This window comes from Oncorhynchus mykiss, chromosome 20, assembly GCF_057628025.1.
Source record: "Oncorhynchus mykiss isolate SJ-2025 chromosome 20, ASM5762802v1, whole genome shotgun sequence".
NCBI lineage: Eukaryota > Metazoa > Chordata > Actinopteri > Salmoniformes > Salmonidae > Oncorhynchus > Oncorhynchus mykiss.
In genome coordinates, this window is record NC_143041.1 from 44,365,615 (window position 1) to 44,388,579 (window position 22,965).

Below are 22,965 nucleotides of genomic sequence, written 5' to 3' on the forward strand. Positions count from 1 at the left end.
CTAGCCTGGTTTGGAAAGTACTAGCAGTCGGGCAAGCGAGCTAGCTCCATAACTCACATCCCATCAAGCGAGCTAGCTTCATAACTCACATCCCATCAAGCGAGCTAGCTTCATAACTCACATCCCATCAAGCGAGCTAGCTTCATAACTCACATCCCATCAAGCGAGCTAGCTTCATAACTCACATCCCATCAAGCGAGCTAGCTTCATAACTCACATCCCATCAAGCGAGCTAGCTCCATAACTCACATCCCATCAAAAAGTTGCTCATGTTCTGAATAGATCAAAGTGTACATGGTAACATGGTTTCAACTCATTTTGCTGCTTAAAATGGTGTACATTGATGTTACAACATGTACACTGCATGTGTAATACACGTGCACATCAACTACAGCATGTACGCCGCATGTGTAATACACGTGCACATCAACTAGATCATGTACACTGCATGTGTAATACACGTGCACATCAACTACAGCATGTGTAATACACGTGCACATCAACTACAGCATGTACGCCGCATGTGTAATACACGTGCACATCAACTACAGCATGTATAATACACGTGCACATCAACTACAGCATGTACGCCGCATGTGTAATACACGTGCACATCAACTACAGCATGTACACAGCATGTGTAATACACGTGCACATCAACTCCAGAATGTCCATGCTTGTTTCCAAAGCATTCTGAGAGTTGTCCATGCTATGCACAATACTTATTTTTGATTTCGCTGTAAATCCCAAATATGTATGAAAAGCGTGCAAGTTCCATAACAAAATCTAATCTAATATTAGTATTCTCTTTTAAAAATATATATTTTTTAAAAGCTTGATTAAAAGAAATACAGGATAAACAAAAAACAAGCTTGGAGGTCTATGTGTAGTCTCACCCACAATACTAACCACAGTAGTATTCACTCAGCAACCTCAGTAAATGTTCAAGATATCCTGTAAACCCATACTTCAACTTTAGTATTCTCAAGGAGACCACAACACGAAATAATAATTATTAATAGTTCCTTGTTTATAGATCACATGCATTTTAATGTGTTATTCTGCATTATTTTCTGCTGTCATCGAGATGAGGTGATCTATCTGCCATTTTGACTTCTCTGTTATAGAGCAACCAGTGAGAAAAAACACTAGATTATTTTGAAATTATAAGAAATGCAGAACTTCATAACAGGCAGTTCACTACTGGACAAATACAAACAGACACGTTCTCTACGTCCCAAATGGCATCCTTATTTTCTTTGTTGTGCACTACTTTTGACCAGAACACATAGGGCTCTGGTCAAAAGTAGTGTACTAAATAGGAAATAGGGTTTGCCATTTGGGACGCAGCCATCTTTAGAGGAATCACATACTTTTGTTTATCCCGTGAGTCCCTGCTCTTGGCGCGGTTGGTGCGGTTGGTGGCGGGGATAGAATGGACGGAGGAGCTCTTTTTGCTGGAGGAATGGGAGGAGTGGGAGCTATGGGTGAGGCTGGCCTGGGACTGACCCGCGTTGTGGTCAAACTGCATCAGGCAGAAGATCAGGTCTGATGGCACCAGCTCAAAACCATACGGTGGGTTGGTTATTACATATCTGGAGAGGAGAGGAGAGGAGAGGAGAGGAGAGGAGAGGAGAGGAGAGGAGAGGAGAGGAGGAGAGGAGAGGAGAGGAGGAGGAGGAGGAGGAGAGGAGAGGAGAGGAGAGGAGAGGAGAGGAGAGGAGAGGAGAGGAGAGGAGAGAGATAGAGAGAGAATCTATTCATGTAGTCCTTAATATTAGCAGGCATGTCAGTTACAAACAAAATTCTTATTTACAATGTAGGCCGGGCAAATGTAGATACAGTAATCAATATGAAGTTATTGATTTATCCAAATGTATCAAAATGAGCCATCTACAGTTATTCTAGTGGACAATGTGTCGACAGTAACTCACCTCCTAACATACTCACCGTTTAGTGCATTGACTTGTATGACTTTGTGTGTTTAGATGGGCGTCCCTCAATCGGTAAATTCCGAAGCAAAGCATGTTGTATGTTTTTAACGCTTTACAAAACAAGTCACCGTAGCAACCACCATCCTGGAAGACAGAGAAGCAAAAAGTTTAACCTCTCTAGGCAAGGGGGCGGTATTTTCACGTCCGGATGAAAAACGTGCCCAAAGTAAACTGCCTGCTACTCAGGCCCAGAAGCTAGGATATGCATATTATTAGTAGATTTGGATAGAAAACACTCTGAATGTTCTACAACTGTTTGAATCATGTCTGTGAGTATAACAGAACTTATTTGGCAGGCAAAACCCTGAGGACAAACCATACAGGACTTTTTTTTTTGAGGGGACATTGTTTTCAAATGAGTGTTCTATGTGGATCTAGATTTCTAAGGCACTTAATTGCAGTTCCTATTGCTTCCACTAGATGTCAACAGTCTTTAGAAATTGGTTGATGTTTTTCCTTTGAGTAATGAAGAAGTAGCCATTTCCTATCTGGGTGGATAGCTAAGTGTACTGTTGTGGTTGGGGGACGCAACCTGAAAGCTCGCTCCACTCTGTTTTTATCCGCTATTATACTCAGTTTATCCCGTCTTAAATGTTATCGATGATTTCCATTCAAAAAAAATACCTCAAGTTGGATTAGGAAAGTTGTCTGAATTGTTTGAATAAAGTTTACAGGTAACTTATTAGATAATGTGTAGTCATGTCGGGCGAGTTGGAACCGGTGTTACGGAATTAATGACGGAATTTATCGAACAAAAGGACCATTTGTGATGTTCATGGGACATATTGGAGTGCCAACAGAAGAAGCTCTTCAAAGGTAAGGCATGAATTATATCGTTATTTCTGAGGTATGTGTCGCGCCTGGCAGGTTGAAATATGATTGTCTGTGTTTGTTTGATGGGGTGCTGTCCTCAGATAATAGCATGGTTTGCTTTCGCCATGAAGTCTTTTTTCGAAATCTGACACAGTGGCTGGATTAACAAGAAGTAAATCTTTAATTTGGTGTATTGCACTTGTGATTGTATGAAAGTTAAATATTGATAATAATTTAATTTGAATGTGGCGCTCTGCCATGTCACCGGATGTTGTCAAATCAATCCCGTTAACGGGATTTAATCCCTAAGAAGTTTTTAATGTTAAGTTTTAGATGTTTTAACTCACAGCTTGTCTCTCTATATGATTCATATAAATTGTGAATAAAATGGAGTCTTGAGGAATTCCTTTTGTGATTTCTCTGGAAACTACTGTAGATTTATGTCCATCCACATTGACACACAGTAGCCTCTGAAAATGAGCCTCACATTTCATTACATACACTGGATCCACTTGATATGTATGGTTCAGCATACCACAGAGGTCAGGATATATCATTCAGCCTCCTCTACAACCACAGAGGTCAGGATATATCATTCAGCCTCCTCTACAACCACAGAGGTCAGGATATATAATTCAGCCTCCTCTACAACCACAGAGGTCAGGATATATCATTCAGCCTCCTCTACAACCACAGAGGTCAGGATATATAATTCAGCCTCCTCTACAACCACAGAGGTCAGGATATATCATTCAGCCTCCTCTACAACCACAGAGGTCAGGATATATCATTCAGCCTCCTCTACAACCACAGAGGTCAGGATATATCATTCAGCCTCCTCTACAACCACAGAGGTCAGGATATATCATTCCGCCTCCTCTACAACCACAGAGGTCAGGATATATCATTCAGCCTCCTCTACAACCACAGAGGTCAGGATATATCATTCAGCCTCCTCTACATGCCTTGTTCTCCCCTACTGGCCTCAGTGAGTAAACAGCCATGAAGGACTTTTCTGTACTGCAAGCAGAGGTGACAAAACACAACCAGTCACTTACCCCCAAGTCAGCGAAAGGCCCGTCGTACAAGGCTAGCTGTGCAACACGACACCTGTCCCGGTTAGCGAGGGTCTGTGGCGTGCTGTAGCCTCCTCGTAATGCGTTCTCCTCCGCCAACAGACCCTCCAGCTCCGGAGTGGCCCCCCCTGTTACCAGCGTCCGGATCAGGGTGAGGATATTATCATTGAAGTATGTCTGAAACGATGAATGAGACAAGAGAGAGAGAGTGAGCAAGAGGGAGAGATTGTTAAGCATGAATCCATGACATGCAGCCAGCCATCTAGACCTGAAGAAATTCCAATTACTGCAGGTTACTCTCTCTCTCTCTCTATCTCTCTCTATCTCGCTCTCTCTCTCTCGCTCTCTCTCCCTCGACCACCAGGCAGAGCCACAGTGACTTGTTTCTACACATATTCATGCTGTTGAGGTACTCTTAGGACTGGTAAGAATGAAGAGTTTGGATAGAGAAGGGACAGTAGTGGTGGGGAGTATGTAACAACCCTGTGTTAGTTCATTACAACACTGTAGATTTAGTGAACATGTTCAGGTCTTCTTCTTTCTCTGGTCTGTCTGTCTGTCTGTCTGTCTGTCTGTCTGTCTGTCTGTCTGTCTGTCTCTGTCTGTCTGTCTGTCTCTGCCCGCCCGCCCGCCTGTCTGCCTGCCTGCCTGCCTGCCTGTCTGCCTGCCTGCCTGCCTGCCTGCCTTCCTGCCTGCCTGCCTGTCCTTGCTTGTTCTACACAGGAACATGTTCCCTGTCTGGGATGCTGTCAGGGCTCCAGAGTAGAATGACGGATGAGCCTTGTCTATTAGGTAACATGACCTTTGTCTACACCGAAACACACTTAAAGGCAGCTTCTGTTCCAGCCTCAGTCAAAGTGAAAGACAGACAGATGAAGCCATTGTACCAGGTAAAGTGCCAGGCTTTCTTGTATGTCTTCCTGGAGTTTTTTTTTTTTTTACCAGGAGGACATAACATTTTATTGTCCCAATGGGATTCCATTAAGACCTTTCTTGGTTTGATGATGTCTGTGTAGAGACCTTTTAGTCAGTAACATCAGTAACACTTGAAGGTACACATATTAGACACAAATTATAAGTGTTTATAAGGCCTTTATTATGTCTTATAAGGGTGTACGTAAGTAGCTCATAAGGCCTTTATAATGTCTTATAAGGGTGTACATAAGTAGCTCATAAGCCTTTATAATGTCTTATAAGGGTGTACATAAGTAGCTCATAAGGCCTTTATAATGTCTTATAAGGGTGTACGTAAGTAGATCATAAGGCCTTTATAATGTCTTATAAGGGTGTACATAAGTAGCTCATAAGGCCTTTATAATGTCTTATAAGGGTGTACGTAAGTAGCTCATAAGGCCTTTATAATGTCTTATAAGGGTGTACATAAGTAGCTCATAAGGCCTTTATAATGTCTTATAAGGGTGTATGTAAGTAGCTCATAAGGCCTTTATTATAAAGGCCTTATAAGCTACTTACGTACACCCTTATAAGACATAATAAAGGCCTTAAAATAAAGTGTTACTGTAACATCTATAGTTTCCCATTCCTATTAAACGATTTCATTTATGGTATAAAATCTGGAAACCACAAGCTCTTCGCGTTACCAACTGGAGTCTGAAACCGGGTCTCTTGGGGTCTGAAACCATGTCTCTGGCAAGCCACAATGCTGTGTGAGCCCACCTTGCTAAAGCCTATATAGGCAATCGCTCAGGGGAGCCAAACGTTAGCATTTTGCTACACTCGCAAATAACATCTGCTAACCATGTGTACGTGAGAAAAAAAATGTTGATTTGATTTGAAAAAGGCTTCAGGTCTGTGTAGTTAGTGCATGTCTTACAGCACTCATCAGGGAATCCAGCACGCTGACTGCGAAAGCCGTCCCACAGGCGAAGGGCTGAGTGAGGTACAACTCTGTGTCAGGGTCGTCGTCGTCATCCTGGTCCAGGAACTGAACATTGGAGTCATTCACTGGTGGGGAAGACATTAAAATATGTACTTATTGATGTGTATGATACTACAGTGTTGTAGTATAGCATGAAAGTCAGGCTGCTCAACGTACAGTACGCTATAACTAAAATCTGATCAACAGCTTAACCATCCTGCAGGAAATAGTTATCATGCGTAACATATACTTTTACACACAGCCGTAATCTCAGACATTATTCACGTAAAACAGCGATTCTGAAGCATCACAGACTCAGTCATAGGGACGTAGACAATGCCAGATGGCACAGAGGGATTGCTTTAAACAGTCAATGGTTGTGGATATGGATTGTTAAAAGAGTCAGAGGAGATTTAATACGTAGGTATTCAAATCATGTGTTTACTTGGAGAAGATCTCAAATATTTACAGGCATCCTCCATGGGAGCAAACATATTGTATGTGCGAGTTTTGTCTCTGGTTGGCTTTGTGGTCAGCTACAGTATTACAACCCATATCCCCAGGCCATTCATGGACTAAATGACTTCATGCACATTAAAAGACTTAAGCTTTGAATTTCAACATAAGCAATCTTCAACCGTATCAACAACATCAATAAGATGTTGTTAAGTCTTGTAAATATAGCTATAGGTCCAGCTATAGTTATTCATTTGAAAAGTAAACATGTTAATATTTTTTTAAACACACCTTTGAGCACAAAAAACACCTAGAGCTTTAAAAAAGAAAGTATTGATGTTGTTTGGTTTCAGAAGTGCTACTCCAACCGTGTGCTAAATAAAAATCAGCCAGACCTGACAAGAGTCAGATGAAAGGAAGGTCATTGGCAAGAGAAATGATCTATGAACAACTAAGATGATACTATGGAAACAGAACTAAGATGATACTATGGAAACAGAACTAAGATGATACTACGGAAACAGAACTAAGATGATACTATGGAAACCGAACTAAGATGATACTATGGAAACAGAACTAAGATGATACTATGGAAACCGAACTAAGATGATACTATGGAAACAGAACTAAGATGATACTATGGAAACAAAACTAAGATGATACTATGGAAACAAAACTAAGATGATACTATGGAAACAGAACTAAGATGATACTATGGAAACAGAACTAAGATAATACTATGGGAACAGAACTAAGATGATACTATGGAAACATAACTATGATACTACGGAAACAGAACTACGATAGTAATGGAAACAGAACTAAGATGATACTATGGAAACAGAACTATGATACTATGGAAACAGAACTACGATAGTAATGGAAACAGAACTAAGATGATACTATGGAAACAGAACTACGATAGTAATGGAAACAGAACTAAGATGATACTATGGAAACATAACTATGATACTACGGAAACAGAACTACGATAGTAATGGAAACAGAACTAAGATGATACTATGGAAACAGAACTACTATACTATGGAAACAGAACTACGATAGTAATGGAAACAGAACTAAGATGATACTATGGAAACAGAACTACGATAGTAATGGAAACAGAACTAAGATGATACTACGGAAACAGAACTACGATAATAATGGAAACAGAACTAAGATGATACTATGGAAACATAACTATGATACTACGGAAACAGAACTACGATAGTAATGGAAACAGAACTAAGATGATACTATGGAAACAGAACTATGATACTATGGAAACAGAACTACGATAGTAATGGAAACAGAACTAAGATGATACTATGGAAACAGAACTATGATACTACGGAAACAGAACTAAGATGATACTACGGAAACAGAACTACGATAGTAATGGAAACGGAACTAAGATGATACTATGGAAACAGAACTATGATACTACGGAAACAGAACTACGATAGTAATGGAAACAGAACTAAGATGATACTATGGAAACAGAACTACGATAGTAATGGAAACAGAACTAAGATGATGCTATGGAAACAGAACTATGATACTATGGAAACCGAACTAAGATGATACTGTGGAAACAGAACTAAGATGATGCTATGGAAACATAACTATGATACCATGGAAACAGAACTATGATACTATGGAGACCGAACTATGATACAATAGAAACAGAACTAAGATGATACTATGGAAACAGATCTAAGATGATACTATGGAAACAGAACTAAGATGATACTATGGAAACAGATCTAAGATAATACTATGGAAACATAACTAAGATAATACCATGGAAACAGAACTAAGACGATGCTATGGAAACAGAACTATGATGCTACTATGGAAACATAACTATGATACTACGGAAACAGAACTACGATAGTAATGGAAACAGAACTAAGATGATACTATGGAAACAGAACTATGATACTATGGAAACAGAACTACGATAGCAATGGAAACAGAACTAAGATGATACTATGGAAACAGAACTACGATAGTAATGGAAACAGAACTAAGATGATACTACGGAAACAGAACTACGATAGTAATGGAAACGGAACTAAGATGATACTATGGAAACAGAACTATGATACTACGGAAACAGAACTACGATAGTAATGGAAACAGAACTAAGATGATACTATGGAAACAGAACTACGATAGTAATGGAAACAGAACTAAGATGATACTACGGAAACAGAACTACGATAGTAATGGAAACAGAACTAAGATGATACTATGGAAACAGAACTATGATACTACGGAAACAGAACTACGATAGTAATGGAAACAGAACTAAGATGATGCTATGGAAACAGAACTATGATACTATGGAAACCGAACTAAGATGATACTGTGGAAACATAACTATGATACTATGGAGACCGAACTATGATACAATAGAAACAGAACTAAGATGATACTATGGAAACAGATCTAAGATGATACTATGGAAACAGAACTAAGATGATACTGTGGAAACATAACTATGATACTATGGAGACCGAACTATGATACAATAGAAACAGAACTAAGATGATACTATGGAAACAGATCTAAGATGATACTATGGAAACAGAACTAAGATGATACTGTGGAAACATAACTATGATACCATGGAAACAGAACTATGATACTATGGAGACCGAACTATGATACAATAGAAACAGAACTAAGATGATACTATGGAAACAGAACTAAGTAATACTATGGAAACAGATCTATGATACTATGGAAACAGAACTACGATAGTAATGGAAACAGAACTAAGATGATGCTATGGAAACAGAACTATGATACTATGGAAACCGAACTAAGATGATAGTGTGGAAACAGAACTAAGATGATGCTATGGAAACATAACTATGATACCATGGAAACAAAACTATGATACTATGGAGACCGAACTATGATACAATAGAAACAGAACTAAGATGATACTATGGAAACAGATCTAAGATGATACTATGGAAACAGAACTAAGATGATACTATGGAAACAGATCTAAGATAATACTATGGAAACATAACTAAGATAATACCATGGAAACAGAACTAAGACGATGCTATGGAAACAGAACTATGATGCTACTATGGAAACATAACTATGATACCATGGAAACAGAACAAAGACGATGCTATGGAAACAGAGCTATGATGCTACTATGGAAACATAACTATGATACTATGGAAACATAACTATGATACCATGGAAACAGAACTAAGATGATACTATGGAAACAGAACTATGATGCTACTATGGAAACATAACTATGATACTATGGAAACAGAAAAAAAGATGATACCCTTCCCCCTGTGTTTGTTCTATGCTGGCTGAAGACCTACAGTAGCTAGCCAGGTACTAGCTAACACCAGACACAGATGATAGCAGTAACCTAGAAGTATCTTTGCCTTATATGGATAGTTAATTGCTGACATGCTGCAGTCAAATGTTGGAACAAGTTGACTATGTAAAACAGTGTGAAACACGCCTTCAACGATGTTCATTACACAGCCATACTTATTTAAATAAGGTAAGAGAATAAGACATTACCATTGGTGCATTAAAATTGTGCTTTTTGTGATAAGCCAAAAAGCCATGCCTCCGATATAATTGTCAGGTATGCCTTGCCTTTTCGAGTGAATTCTAGAGTTACCACCATGACTGTAATTTGTTAGAGAAAGAGACGTGGTTTTTGAATTTGTACATTTTCAGTCCTGTGGTCTTCATCAAGGGACTTCCTAGGCATATGTTATCATTCAAATTAAACTCTTTATGACAATTTGTTACATATCTCATGAGGCCATATTTTGAGGCCTAATTTTACCCTAATACAGTGAACTGCAATTAATGGTTTACAGGCCACATCAGGCCTGCAAGTAGGATTTCAAAATGCTGGTAAACTTCCCCAAATTCTCAGATTTTAAACAAATCCTGGTTGAAGGATTTCCTGTTTATTCCCTCCCGTTTCCAGGAATCTTCCAACTGGGACTTCTGGGACATGTGGTAAAGTTGCCAGAATTTTGCAAACCTACCTGCAAGTCACATTATTCTGGGTTACAATGTGATGCGTAATTCCTATTCGAACAGTGGCAGAATTAGGATAACCAACAGATGGAATTTTTATTCTCCCGCAACCTGCATTAATAAAGACTGCTATGGTTAGGAACATTGTGAGGAGACTACCTAAGCCATCTAAGACTATTTGGATAAGTTTAGAAAAATGTATGTTATTGTATCTTTGTGTAGCAGAAGATTAATGAATAAATTAAACTACATTCAAAAACACAGATATTAAAAATAATTATATAATCAACCTGCAGTAAAGCATTCTGGGAAATATGATGATAATTATGGTACAAATGTGCCTTTTTTTGGGTACCACCCCAGTGACAAACCCGTTAGTTCCTTTAGGTTGCAAACATTTTGTATTGTACCCGATGGTGGGTATTGAGGGTACACAAAATACGCTTGTACCCTGGGAAACATTTATATTTTAGTAATTTAGCAGATACTCTTATCCAGAGCAACTTACGTGAGCAATTAGGGTTAAGTGCCATGCTCAAGGGCACATCGAACTAGCAACCCTTGAGTTACTGGCCCAACGCACTAACCACTAGGCTTCCCGCCACAAAATGTACCTTCACACTGTACCTCTTTTGTTGAGAGTGTGATTATTGTACCTTTATATTCAAATTATTGGATACATTAATTATAATCTTCATCCCCACATGTAGCCTAAAAAGTACCGAACTGTACCATGTGAGATTATACGTGTACCTCTGAAGGTACATTATGTGTTTTTAATATTGTTGTACAACAGGGAACAATACTGTACCCTAACCATACCATTATTTCTAAGTGTATGAAAACAGAACTAAGACGCTACCATGGAAACAAAACTGAGATGCTACAATGGAAACAGAACTGCGATGGTACTATGGAAACAGAACTGAGATGCTACTATGGAAACAGAACTAAGATGATACTAAGGAAACAGCCACGAGGACTTGTAATTGGGATCAAAGAGCCTTGTGATTCTCAGAAAAGAGAAATAGGCCAAAACAAGACAGTCAATTCCAACAAGAGAACCCAGAGTCACAGAGTACAATCTGCTCAAAGTGCTACCCTGGGAATGAACCAGACTAGGGTTACATCCCAAATCACACCCTATTCCCTACATAATGCACTACATAAGGAATATGGTTCCATTTGGGGTGTAACCAAGGCCTCTTGGACCAGGCAGACAGAGAAATCAAAAGGAAGCTGGAGGAGGACGAGGCGGCTCGGCGGCGGTAGTGCAACACCGAGGCAGCGGCTTCTTACCCAGTTCTGTTATTATGTGTATGTTGATCCCACTGCTTGTATCCTGACTGAATGAAATCACAGGTAGGACTTTGCCTGCTGCTTTTACTAATGGTGCTACAGACAAGTGTTAGGGAGAAATAGTTACGAGGTTAAAGATTAGATAAATGTATTAGTCATGAATGGTTCAAAACATGAAAATCACCTTCAGAATGTGTTAGAAAGCATAGATTGACTGAGGAATTCTGGTCTGTTTAGTTTATTAAAAAGCTGAATCATCCGTACTACTACCACACTGGATTAGATTAGAAAAAAAAAATGATATTCTCAATCAGGCAATTCATTTTGGTGTTTTTTCATCACTCTAAAACTATACAAAAAAATGTGTGTATATAATTCCATGAAACCTTCCTTTTCACCCATTTCACACTCTTTAAGGACAATGCCAGAGTGACATTTCATTCATACCTGCTGACATACCTAGTTCAGTGATGATGGGGACATTGGCTCCTGTTGTGATGGAAGCCTGTCGGACCAACCCCCCGTGAACTGGACTGTTTTCAGGAGAGGACCTGTCTATGCCTGGCAGGGTAAAACCTACATGGAAACACACATAGACGCTGATGACAGCCTACGACAGATGATATAAGGCCTTATGTAGCTGTTATAAAGGCCTTATGAATGCATACATTCGAGGCGTACAGTAACATGTTAACACAAAGCATATTCCTGTCATGAGGCACTTATCTATTCTCCAAAGAAAGTATAGAAGAACAAGGAAAATGGAATTGATATGATTATTTATCAATACTGCATAACATATTTTAGCCATTCTTGGTCACATTCAAGTCATTTGGAGTAAGCCCATATTACACAATGTTGAGTCAATTCAGCTGTATTCATGAGAGGTGCCTCCATCCGTAAATATCACAATATAAACGTTTACATGTTGCTCATTTTGTTTCCCGTCAAAGTGTCGCCGTCTGAGTGGAGTCTCAAAAAAAAAAAAAAAGATTCTAATGCTGAAAAAGTGTCATACACGCCATAACATAGCCACGAAATAACAGAAACAAGTGACGTGAGAGTGAATCTAAATGGACTTGACATCCCCCTTTTTTTCTCTCTCTCTCCCTGACAAGTAAAAACATGAATTCGGTGACGCCGAATGAATAATACACGGCCTGTGATATGACATCTGTCACTTGCTGCTGACTAAAGCCCGACCACTAGGTCATACAAGTATTATAGAGGAACAACCAGGTCAAGAGGTCCCTTAAAGTAGTACAGTCAATGGCAGGACGGGAACGTCAGTCCATTATTGAAGCCCGTTTCGTCTCACGAGATGTCAGGAAATGTTTCGATATAATATTCATAAATGACTTACTGTATCATTTTTTTTTTGTTTGAGTAAAATTGATTACAAAATAGTAATAAGAATCAAATGTGTAAAATAATCTATAATTTAATTTGCTTAATGCCCAGATAATGTCAGGATAATGCCAGGATAATGCATAAGATAATGTCAGGATAATGTCTGGATAACGCATAAGATAATGCCAGTATAATGTGAGGATAATGCCAGGATAATGCCCAGATAATGTCAGGATAATGTTTGGATAATGTCAGGATAATGTCCAGATAATGCCAATTACCAACAAGTAGCCATAGTCATTGTAACCTGAGGAACAATCATCACCAGAGATTCCTGTCAAACACAGTGACATCAGGTCAAACACACGCACGCACGTGGACACACGCGCACACACACGCACGCGCACACACACACACAGTGTTGTACAGCTAACCTTGTGGGGACACACGATTCAGTCCAATTCAAAATCCTGTTTTCCCTTACCCCTAACCCTAACCCTAACCTGTACTCTTACCCTAACCCTAACGTTAACCTTAACCCTAACCTTAACCCAAAAACCTAACCTTAACGCTAACCCTAACTCCTAACCCTAAACGTAATTCTTACCCTAACTCTAATGTTAACCTTAACCTTAAACCCCCTAGAAATAGCATTTGACCATGCGGGGACTAACAAAATGTCCCCAGTTGGTCAAATTTTCTTGTGGGGATTTCTGGTCCCCACAAGAATAGTTAAACACGTCCACACACACACACACACTAATCCCTAACCCATACCCATACCCTAACCTTATCCTGAAAACCTAACCTTAACCCAAAATCTAACCCTAAACCATACCCTTACCCTAAACTTATCCTGAAAACCTAACCTAACCTTAACCCTAACCTTATCCTGAAAACCTAACCTTAACCCAAAATCTAACCCTAAACCATACCCCTACCCTAACCTTATCCTAAAAACCTAACCTAACCTTAACCCTAACCCTAAACCTAACCTTAACCTTAACCTTAACCCTAGCCCTAAACCTAACCTTAACCCTAGCCCTAAACCTAATCTTAACCCTAAACCTAACCTTAACCCTAACCCTAAACCTAACCCTAGATCCTAACCCTAAACCCCTTCCTTACCTTGGGAGGTAGCCTGCAACACCCCGATGCTGTCGTCAAACTGCATAGACTTGATGTTGAGTGACGCCAGGATACATTCCTTGTCCTGCAGTGAAGCGTCGTCGATATTGCTCTGATTGGCCGACAGGATGACACACATGTCACAGAGGTTGATATTGACGGCCCTCAGATCGGCCCGGCTCAATGGTGTGCCCTGTGACAGGAGGTGAAACAAACATCACGTTATTCTAAAATATGACAGGAGATGAGCAAACATAATGCTATTTTATAATGACTTGTACAACACTGTACAAACAAAAGACAAAGACGATTTGGCATGGGCACGCAGATCCTTAGAAATTTCTACACCATCGAGAGAAAATTGACTGGCTGCATCACAGCTTGGTATGGCAAATGCACCGCCCTCGACCACAAAGCGCTACAGAGGGTGGTGCAGACAGCCCAGTACATCACCGGGGCTGAGCTCCCTGCCATCCAGGACCTCTATACCAGGTGGTGTCGGAGGACAGCCCGAAAAATTGCCAAAGACTCAAGCCATAGACTGTTCACTCTGCTACAGTCCTGCAAACGGTACCGGAGCATCGGCTCTTGGACCAACAGGCCCCATGACAGCTTCTACCCCCAAGCAATAAGACTGCTAAATAGCCAGACTGCTAAATAGCCAGACTGCTAAATATCCAGACTGCTAAATAGCCAGACTGCTAAATAGCCAGACTGCTAAATATCCAGACTGCTAAATATCCAGACTGCTAAATATCCAGACTGCTAAATATCCAGACTGCTAAATATCCAGACTGCTAAATAGCCAGACTGCTAAATATCCAGACTGCTAAATAGCCAGACTGCTAAATAGCCAGACTGCTAAATAGCCAGACTGCTAAATAGCCAGACTGCTAAATAACCAGCCTGCTAAATAACCAGACTGCTAAATAGCCAGACTGCTAAATATCCAGACTGCTAAATAGCCAGACTGCTAAATAGCCAGACTGCTAAATAACCAGACTGCTAAATAACCAGACTGCTAAATAACCAGACTGCTAAATAACCAGACTGCTAAATAGCCAGACTGCTAAATAACCAGACTGCTAAATAACCAGACTGCTAAATAACCAGACTGCTAAATATCCAGACTGCTAAATAGCCAGACTGCTAAATAGCCAGACTGCTAAATAACCAGACTGCTAAATAGCCAGACTGCTAAATAGCCAGACTGCTAAATAACCAGACTGCTAAATAACCAGACTGCTAAATAGCCAGACTGCTAAATAGCCAGACTGCTAAATTGCCAGACTGCTAAATAGCCAGACTGCTAAATTGCCAGACTGCTAAATAACCAGACTGCTAAATAGCCAGACTGCTAAATAGCCAGACTGCTAAATAGCCAGACTGCTAAATTGCCAGACTGCTAAATAGCCAGACTGCTAAATTGCCAGACTGCTAAATAACCAGACTGCTAAATAGCCAGACTGCTAAATAGCCAGACTGCTAAATAGCCAGACTGCTAAATTGCCAGACTGCTAAATAGCCAAACTGCTAAATAGTCAATTAATGGTATCAGACTATGTGCACTGAACCTACGCACACTCACTAGACTATATATACACACTATATACACACTCACTAGACTATATATACACACTATATACACTCACTCAACTATATATACACTATATATACACAATAACTAGACTATATATACACACTATATACACACTCACTAGACTATATATACACACTCACTAGACTATATATACACAATCACTAGACTATATATACACACTATATACACACTCACTGACACATACACCACATTGACACTCCCACACAAAACCCACACACATTACCATACACTATATACACACATACATAACACACACACACACGTATTCCGACACCACACAAACACACATACACGTTACACACACACTTTCACACTCATCATATGTTCTTTATTGTAGTCTTATTGTTATCTATCCTGATGCCTAGTAACTTTACCCTGGCTTCGTGTCCATATCTACCTCAAATACCTTATTATTATCTATCCTGATGCCTAGTCACTTTACCCTGGCTTCATGTTCATATCTACCTCAATTATCTATCCTGATGCATAGTCACATTACCCTGCCTTCATGTACATATCTACCTCTAATACCTTATTATTATCTATCCTGATGTCTAGTCACATTACCCTGCCTTCATGTACATATCTACCTCAAATACCTTATTATTATCTATCCTGATGCCTAGTCACTTTACCCTGGCTTCATGTACATATCTACCTCAAATACCTTATTATTATCTATCCTGATGCCTAGTCACTTTACCCTGCCTTCATGTACATATCTACCTCTAATACCTTATTATTATCTATCCTGATGCCTAGTCACTTTACCCTGCCTTCATCTACATATCTACCTCTAATACCTTATTATTATCTATCCTGATGCATAGTCACATTACCCTGCCTTCATGTACATATCTACCTCAAATACCTTATTATTATCTATCCTGATGTCTAGTCACATTACCCTGCCTTCATGTACATATCTACCTCAAATACCTTATTATTATCTTTCCTGATGCCTAGTCACTTTACCCTGCCTTCATGTACATATCTACCTCAAATACCTTATTATTATCTATCCTGATGCCTAGTCACTTTACCCTGCCTTCATGTACATATCTACCTCAAATACCTTATTATTATCTATCCTGATGTCTAGTCACTTTACCCTGCCTTCATGTACATATCTACCTCAAATACCTTATTATTATCTATCCTGATGCCTAGTCACTTTACCCTGGCTTCATGTACATATCTACCTCTAATACCTTATTATTATCTATCCTGATGTCTAGTCACTTTACCCTGGCTTCATGTACATATCTACCTCAAATACCTTATTATTATCTATCCTGATGTCTAGTCACTTTACCCTGGCTTCATGTACATATCTACCTCAAATACCTTATTATGATCTATCCTGATACCTAGTCACTTTACCCTGGCTTCATGTACATATCTACCTCAATTATCTATCCTGATGCATAGTCACATTACCCTGGCTTCATGTACATATCTACCTCAAATACCTTATTATTATCTATCCTGATGCCTAGTCACTTTACCCTGCCTTCATGTACATATCTACCTCAATTATCTATCCTGATGCCTAGTCACTTTACCCTGGCTTCATGTATATATCTACCTCAAATACCTTATTATTATCTATCCTGATGTCTAGTCACTTTACCCTGCCTTCATGTACATATCTACCTCAATTATCTATCCTGATGCCTAGTCACTTTACCCTGGCTTCATGTATATATCTACCTCAAATACCTTATTATTATCTATCCTGATGCCTAGTCACTTTACCCTGGCTTCATGTATATATCTACCTCAAATACCTTATTATTATCTATCCTGATGCCTAGTCACTTTACCCTGACTTCATGTATATATCTACCTCAAATACCTTATTATTATCTATCCTGATGCCTAGTCACTTTACCCTGGCTTCATGTACATATCTACCTCAAATACCTTATTATTATCTATCCTGATGCCTAGTCACTTTACCCTGGCTTCATGTACATATCTACCTCAAATACCTTATTATTATCTATCCTGATGCCTAGTCACTTTACCCTGGCTTCATGTATATATCTACCTCAAATACCTTATTATTATCTATCCTGATGCCTAGTAACTTTACCCTGGCTTCATGTATATATCTACCTCAAATACCTTATTATTATCTATCCTGATGTCTAGTCACTTTACCCTGGCTTCATGTATATATCTACCTCAAATACCTTATTATTATCTATCCTGATGCCTAGTAACTTTACCCTGGCTTCATGTATATATCTACCTCAAATACCTTATTATTATCTATCCTGATGCCTAGTAACTTTACCCTGGCTTCATGTATATATCTACCTCAAATACCTTATTATTATCTATCCTGATGCCTAGTAACTTTACCCTGGCTTCATGTACATATCTACCTCAAATACCTTATTATTATCTATCCTGATGCCTAGTCACTTTACCCTGGCTTCATGTACATATCTACCTCAAATACCTTATTATTATCTATCCTGATGCCTAGTCACTTTACCCTGGCTTCATGTACATATCTACCTCAAATACCTTATTATTATCTATCCTGATACCTAGTCACTTTACCCTGCCTTCATGTACATATCTACCTCAAATACCTTATTATTATCTATCCTGATGCCTAGTCACTTTACCCTGGCTTCATGTACATATCTACCTCAAATACCTTATTATTATCTATCCTGATGCCTTGTCACTTTACCCTGGCTTCATGTATATATCTACCTCAAATACCTTATTATTATCTATCCTGATGCCTAGTCACTTTACCCTGCCTTCATATACATATCTACCTCAAATACCTTATTATTATCTATCCTGATGCCTAGTCACTTTACCCTGGCTTCATGTACATATCTACCTCAATTATCTATCCTGATGCCTAGTAACTTTACCCTGGCTTCATGTACATATCTACCTCAAATACCTTATTATTATCTATCCTGATGCCTAGTCACTTTACCCTGCCTTCATGTACATATCTACCTCAAATACCTTATTATTATCTATCCTGATGCCTAGTCACTTTACCCTGGCTTCATGTACATATCTACCTCAAATACCTTATTATTATCTATCCTGATGCCTAGTCACTTTACCCTGGCTTCATGTATATATCTACCTCAAATACCTTATTATTATCTATCCTGATGCCTAGTAACTTTACCCTGGCTTCATGTATATATCTACCTCAAATACCTTATTATTATCTATCCTGATGTCTAGTCACTTTACCCTGGCTTCATGTATATATCTACCTCAAATACCTTATTATTATCTATCCTGATGCCTAGTAACTTTACCCTGGCTTCATGTATATATCTACCTCAAATACCTTATTATTATCTATCCTGATGCCTAGTAACTTTACCCTGGCTTCATGTATATATCTACCTCAAATACCTTATTATTATCTATCCTGATGCCTAGTAACTTTACCCTGGCTTCATGTACATATCTACCTCAAATACCTTATTATTATCTATCCTGATGCCTAGTCACTTTACCCTGGCTTCATGTACATATCTACCTCAAATACCTTATTATTATCTATCCTGATGCCTAGTCACTTTACCCTGGCTTCATGTACATATCTACCTCAAATACCTTATTATTATCTATCCTGATACCTAGTCACTTTACCCTGCCTTCATGTACATATCTACCTCAAATACCTTATTATTATCTATCCTGATGCCTAGTCACTTTACCCTGGCTTCATGTACATATCTACCTCAAATACCTTATTATTATCTATCCTGATGCCTTGTCACTTTACCCTGGCTTCATGTATATATCTACCTCAAATACCTTATTATTATCTATCCTGATGCCTAGTCACTTTACCCTGCCTTCATATACATATCTACCTCAAATACCTTATTATTATCTATCCTGATGCCTAGTCACTTTACCCTGGCTTCATGTACATATCTACCTCAAATACCTTATTATTATCTATCCTGATGCCTAGTCACTTTACCCTGCCTTCATGTACATATCTACCTCAATTATCTATCCTGATGTCTAGTCACTTTACCCTGCCTTCATGTACATATCTACCTCAAATACCTTATTATTATATATCCTGATGCCTAGTCACTTTACCCTGCCTTCATGTACATATCTACCTCAATTATCTATCCTGATGTCTAGTCACTTTACCCTGCCTTCATGTACATATCTACCTCAAATACCTTATTAGTATCTATCATGATGCCTAGTCACTTTACCCTGGCTTCATGTACATATCTACCTCAATTATCTATCCTGATGCCTAGTCACTGTACCCTGGCTTCATGTCCATATCTACCTCAAATACCTTATTATTATCTATCCTGATGTCTAGTCACATTACCCTGCCTTCATGTACATATCTACCTCAATTATCTATCCTGATGCCTAGTCACTTTACCCTGCCTTCATATACATATCTACCTCTAATACCTTATTATTATCTATCCTGATGCCTAGTCACTGTACCCTGGCTTCGTGTCCATATCTACCTCAAATACCTTATTATTATCTATCCTGATGTCTAGTCACTTTACCCTGGCTTCATGTACATATCTACCTCAAATACCTTATTATTATCTATCCTGATGTCTAGTCACTTTACCCTGGCTTCATGTACATATCTACCTCAAATACCTTATTATTATCTATCCTGATGCCTAGTCACTTTATCCTGGCTTCATGTATATATCTACCTCAAATACCTTATTATGATCTATCCTGATGTCTAGTCACTTTACCCTGGCTTCATGTACATATCTACCTCAATTATCTATCCTGATGCCTAGTCACTTAACCCTGGCTTCATGTACATATCTACCTGAAATACCTTATTATTATCTATCCTGATGCCTAGTCACATTACCCTGCCTTCATGTACATATCTACCTCAAATACCTTATTATTATATATCCTGATGTCTAGTCACTTTACCCTGCCTTCATGTACATATCTACCTCCATTATCTATCCTGATGCCTAGTAACTTTACCCTGGCTTCGTGTCCATATCTACCTCAAATACCTTATTATTATCTATCCTGATGCCTGGTCACTTTACCCTGGCTTCATGTACATATCTACCTCAAATACCTTATTATTATCTATCCTGATGCCTAGTCACTTTACCCTGGCTTCATGTACATATCTACCTCAAATACCCCGTACCGCTGCACATGTATCTGTTGTTGTACTTCCTGTATATAGATCCATTGTTGAGCATTTTATTCCTCGTGTTACTATTGCATTATTCATTTTTCGGAAGGGCACGTACGCAAGCATTTCACGATAAAGTCTGCACAAGTTGTATTCGGAGCATGTGACAAATGCATTTTAATTTATTTATTTATTTTGTGTCTTTCTTCTGCAGGAAAACACATTGAGGATATCAACGTTGTGATTTAACTCTACTCACAGGTAAGATGGAGACTTTGGGGAAGTTGTGAAGGGTCTCCCATTCCCTCTTCAGGTACTCCAGGGAACCCACAAACACGATGGGTTTCAGCTCGTGGTAGTGGAAGTTGCTAGCTCTCAGAGGCATCACAAGGTTCCTAAGGCCCACCAAAGCCGACTTTGCGTCTCCAAATATACAGACGACCACGTGGCCGCTTAGAACAGTCATGGCAGCTTCGCTCCGGGTCTGCAATGGTCAGACAGAACCAAACGGGTATGTAAAATTACAACAATACAACTTTGTCTAATTTAAATTGTAAAATGTGTCTATTACCACTTAGCAAATGTGTTCATATGATTTATTTTAGAGAATAAATTGTCCATTAAAATGATAATTAGCCTACTGTGATATTTATAGACTGTCATTGCAATTAACAAATTGCAATATGACATATTGATATAAGAAATGTCCTATACACAGGACCCCCTCAGTGGAGCAAATGGCATGTCAACCACCTCATTACAACGTGTTTAACTGCCCTGTCCATGTCTGGTGGAACTTTGTGACACGACAAATCTGTCACGGGGAGAGTATCCGTGTCCCAAATGTCACACTATAACCTTTTACAGTGCACTACCGTTGACCAGGGCCCACACGGAAAATCCCAAAGTAGTGCACTATGTAGGGAATAAGGTGCCATTTGGGACACGACCTAGTGATGAATGACCACCTCAGCGTGAGGGAGTGAGGTACCCACCAAGATGACCTTCTCGATGTCTTTGGACTGGCACCAGTGGAACATCCCTGTGGAGTCGTACTTCTTCACGTTCACGTCCATGTTGTCAATCTGTTCGTTCCCCGGCATGAGGAGAGGGTCATGCCTAATCAAACAAAAGAAAGAGGGAGGGAGGAGAGAGAGAGAGAGAGAGAGAGAGAGAGAGAGAGAGAGAGAGAGAGAGAGAGAGAGAGAGAGAGAGAGAGAGAGAGAGAGAGAGAGAGAGAGAGAGAGAGAGAGAGAGAGAAGAGAAATGGAGGGATGAGAGATAGACCTTGAGGGAGGATTGGAGGCTTGTCGTCGTTGTGTCATTTTAAAAACGTATTGAACTGGCGCGTTGTCGGCGGCCCGCCGCTCAATATCTGAACATCAAGGTGAAGGGATTATTAGGCAATAAATTGAGAGGCATTATTTATATGCGATCGTATAGCTGGAAAGTGGATCGTTGGTTGGTGAGAAATATTCATCTGGTTTATATTTCATCTGAGCAGATATAGATGCATGTACTGAATATCGTGCATAAAAGGAAGAGATTAAGGACGTCAGGATACTAAAGGATGTTTAGTCTACATCTCAGAAGAACCTTCAGGTAAGGGAACCTGACTGCTGCTTACAGTATGGATTTGTCCAAATGGCACCCTATTCCCTATATAGTGCACTACTTTGGACCAGAGCCCTATGGCACCCTATTCCCTATATAGTGCACTACTTTTGACCAGAGCCCTATTGGAAAGGGTCCCTTTGGGACACAAATTGTGTTCGCGCCCTATTTCACGGGTGTTAAGTGTCCCTGCACTCAACATAGCACTTTACTTCCTTTGGGTTTTCACATATCAGCATGACTTGCCATCAAATTTCCGTTTCTATCCTCCAAACAGACTCATCAATATAACATTAGAAACATTTTAAAAGAGGATCTGCAAACAAATCACATTTACTGAAAATCGAAGCTTTGTCATATACATTTTTTCCCTGCTTATTCAGAAGCGATCAGTGGAGACGCCAGTGGAGACGCCAGTGGAGACGCCAACAAACTGCAGAATCATCAGAGTGAGTGACATCTAGGACAGCGGTGTGGCGGAAGAAGGAAGGAGAATGCATCAGTACACTGCCACT

The 22,965-nt window shown here is 39.4% G+C and overlaps 1 protein-coding gene across 4 annotated transcripts in view; it reads right to left on the reverse strand.

Annotated features, from left to right (window-relative positions):
• LOC100301650 (calcium-activated potassium channel subunit alpha-1a) overlaps positions 1-22,965 on the reverse strand; it is a 204,527-nt gene that overhangs the window by 3,371 nt on the left and 178,191 nt on the right. For 2 of the 4 annotated variants that reach the window (XM_090213114.1, XM_090213113.1), the window contains 9 exons: positions 21,832-21,955; positions 21,096-21,320; positions 14,040-14,232; positions 12,021-12,137; positions 11,562-11,657; positions 5,718-5,848; positions 3,866-4,060; positions 1,951-2,078; positions 1,374-1,595 (listed from right to left, as the gene is read on the reverse strand). In XM_090213114.1, coding sequence (XP_090069240.1) covers positions 1,374-1,595; positions 1,951-2,078; positions 3,866-4,060; positions 5,718-5,848; positions 11,562-11,657; positions 12,021-12,137; positions 14,040-14,232; positions 21,096-21,320; positions 21,832-21,955 — 1,431 coding nt within the window. The remainder of the gene's footprint in view (positions 1-1,373; positions 1,596-1,950; positions 2,079-3,865; positions 4,061-5,717; positions 5,849-11,561; positions 11,658-12,020; positions 12,138-14,039; positions 14,233-21,095; positions 21,321-21,831; positions 21,956-22,965) is intronic. The other 2 variants (XM_090213112.1, XM_090213111.1) reach the window with 1 other exon arrangement.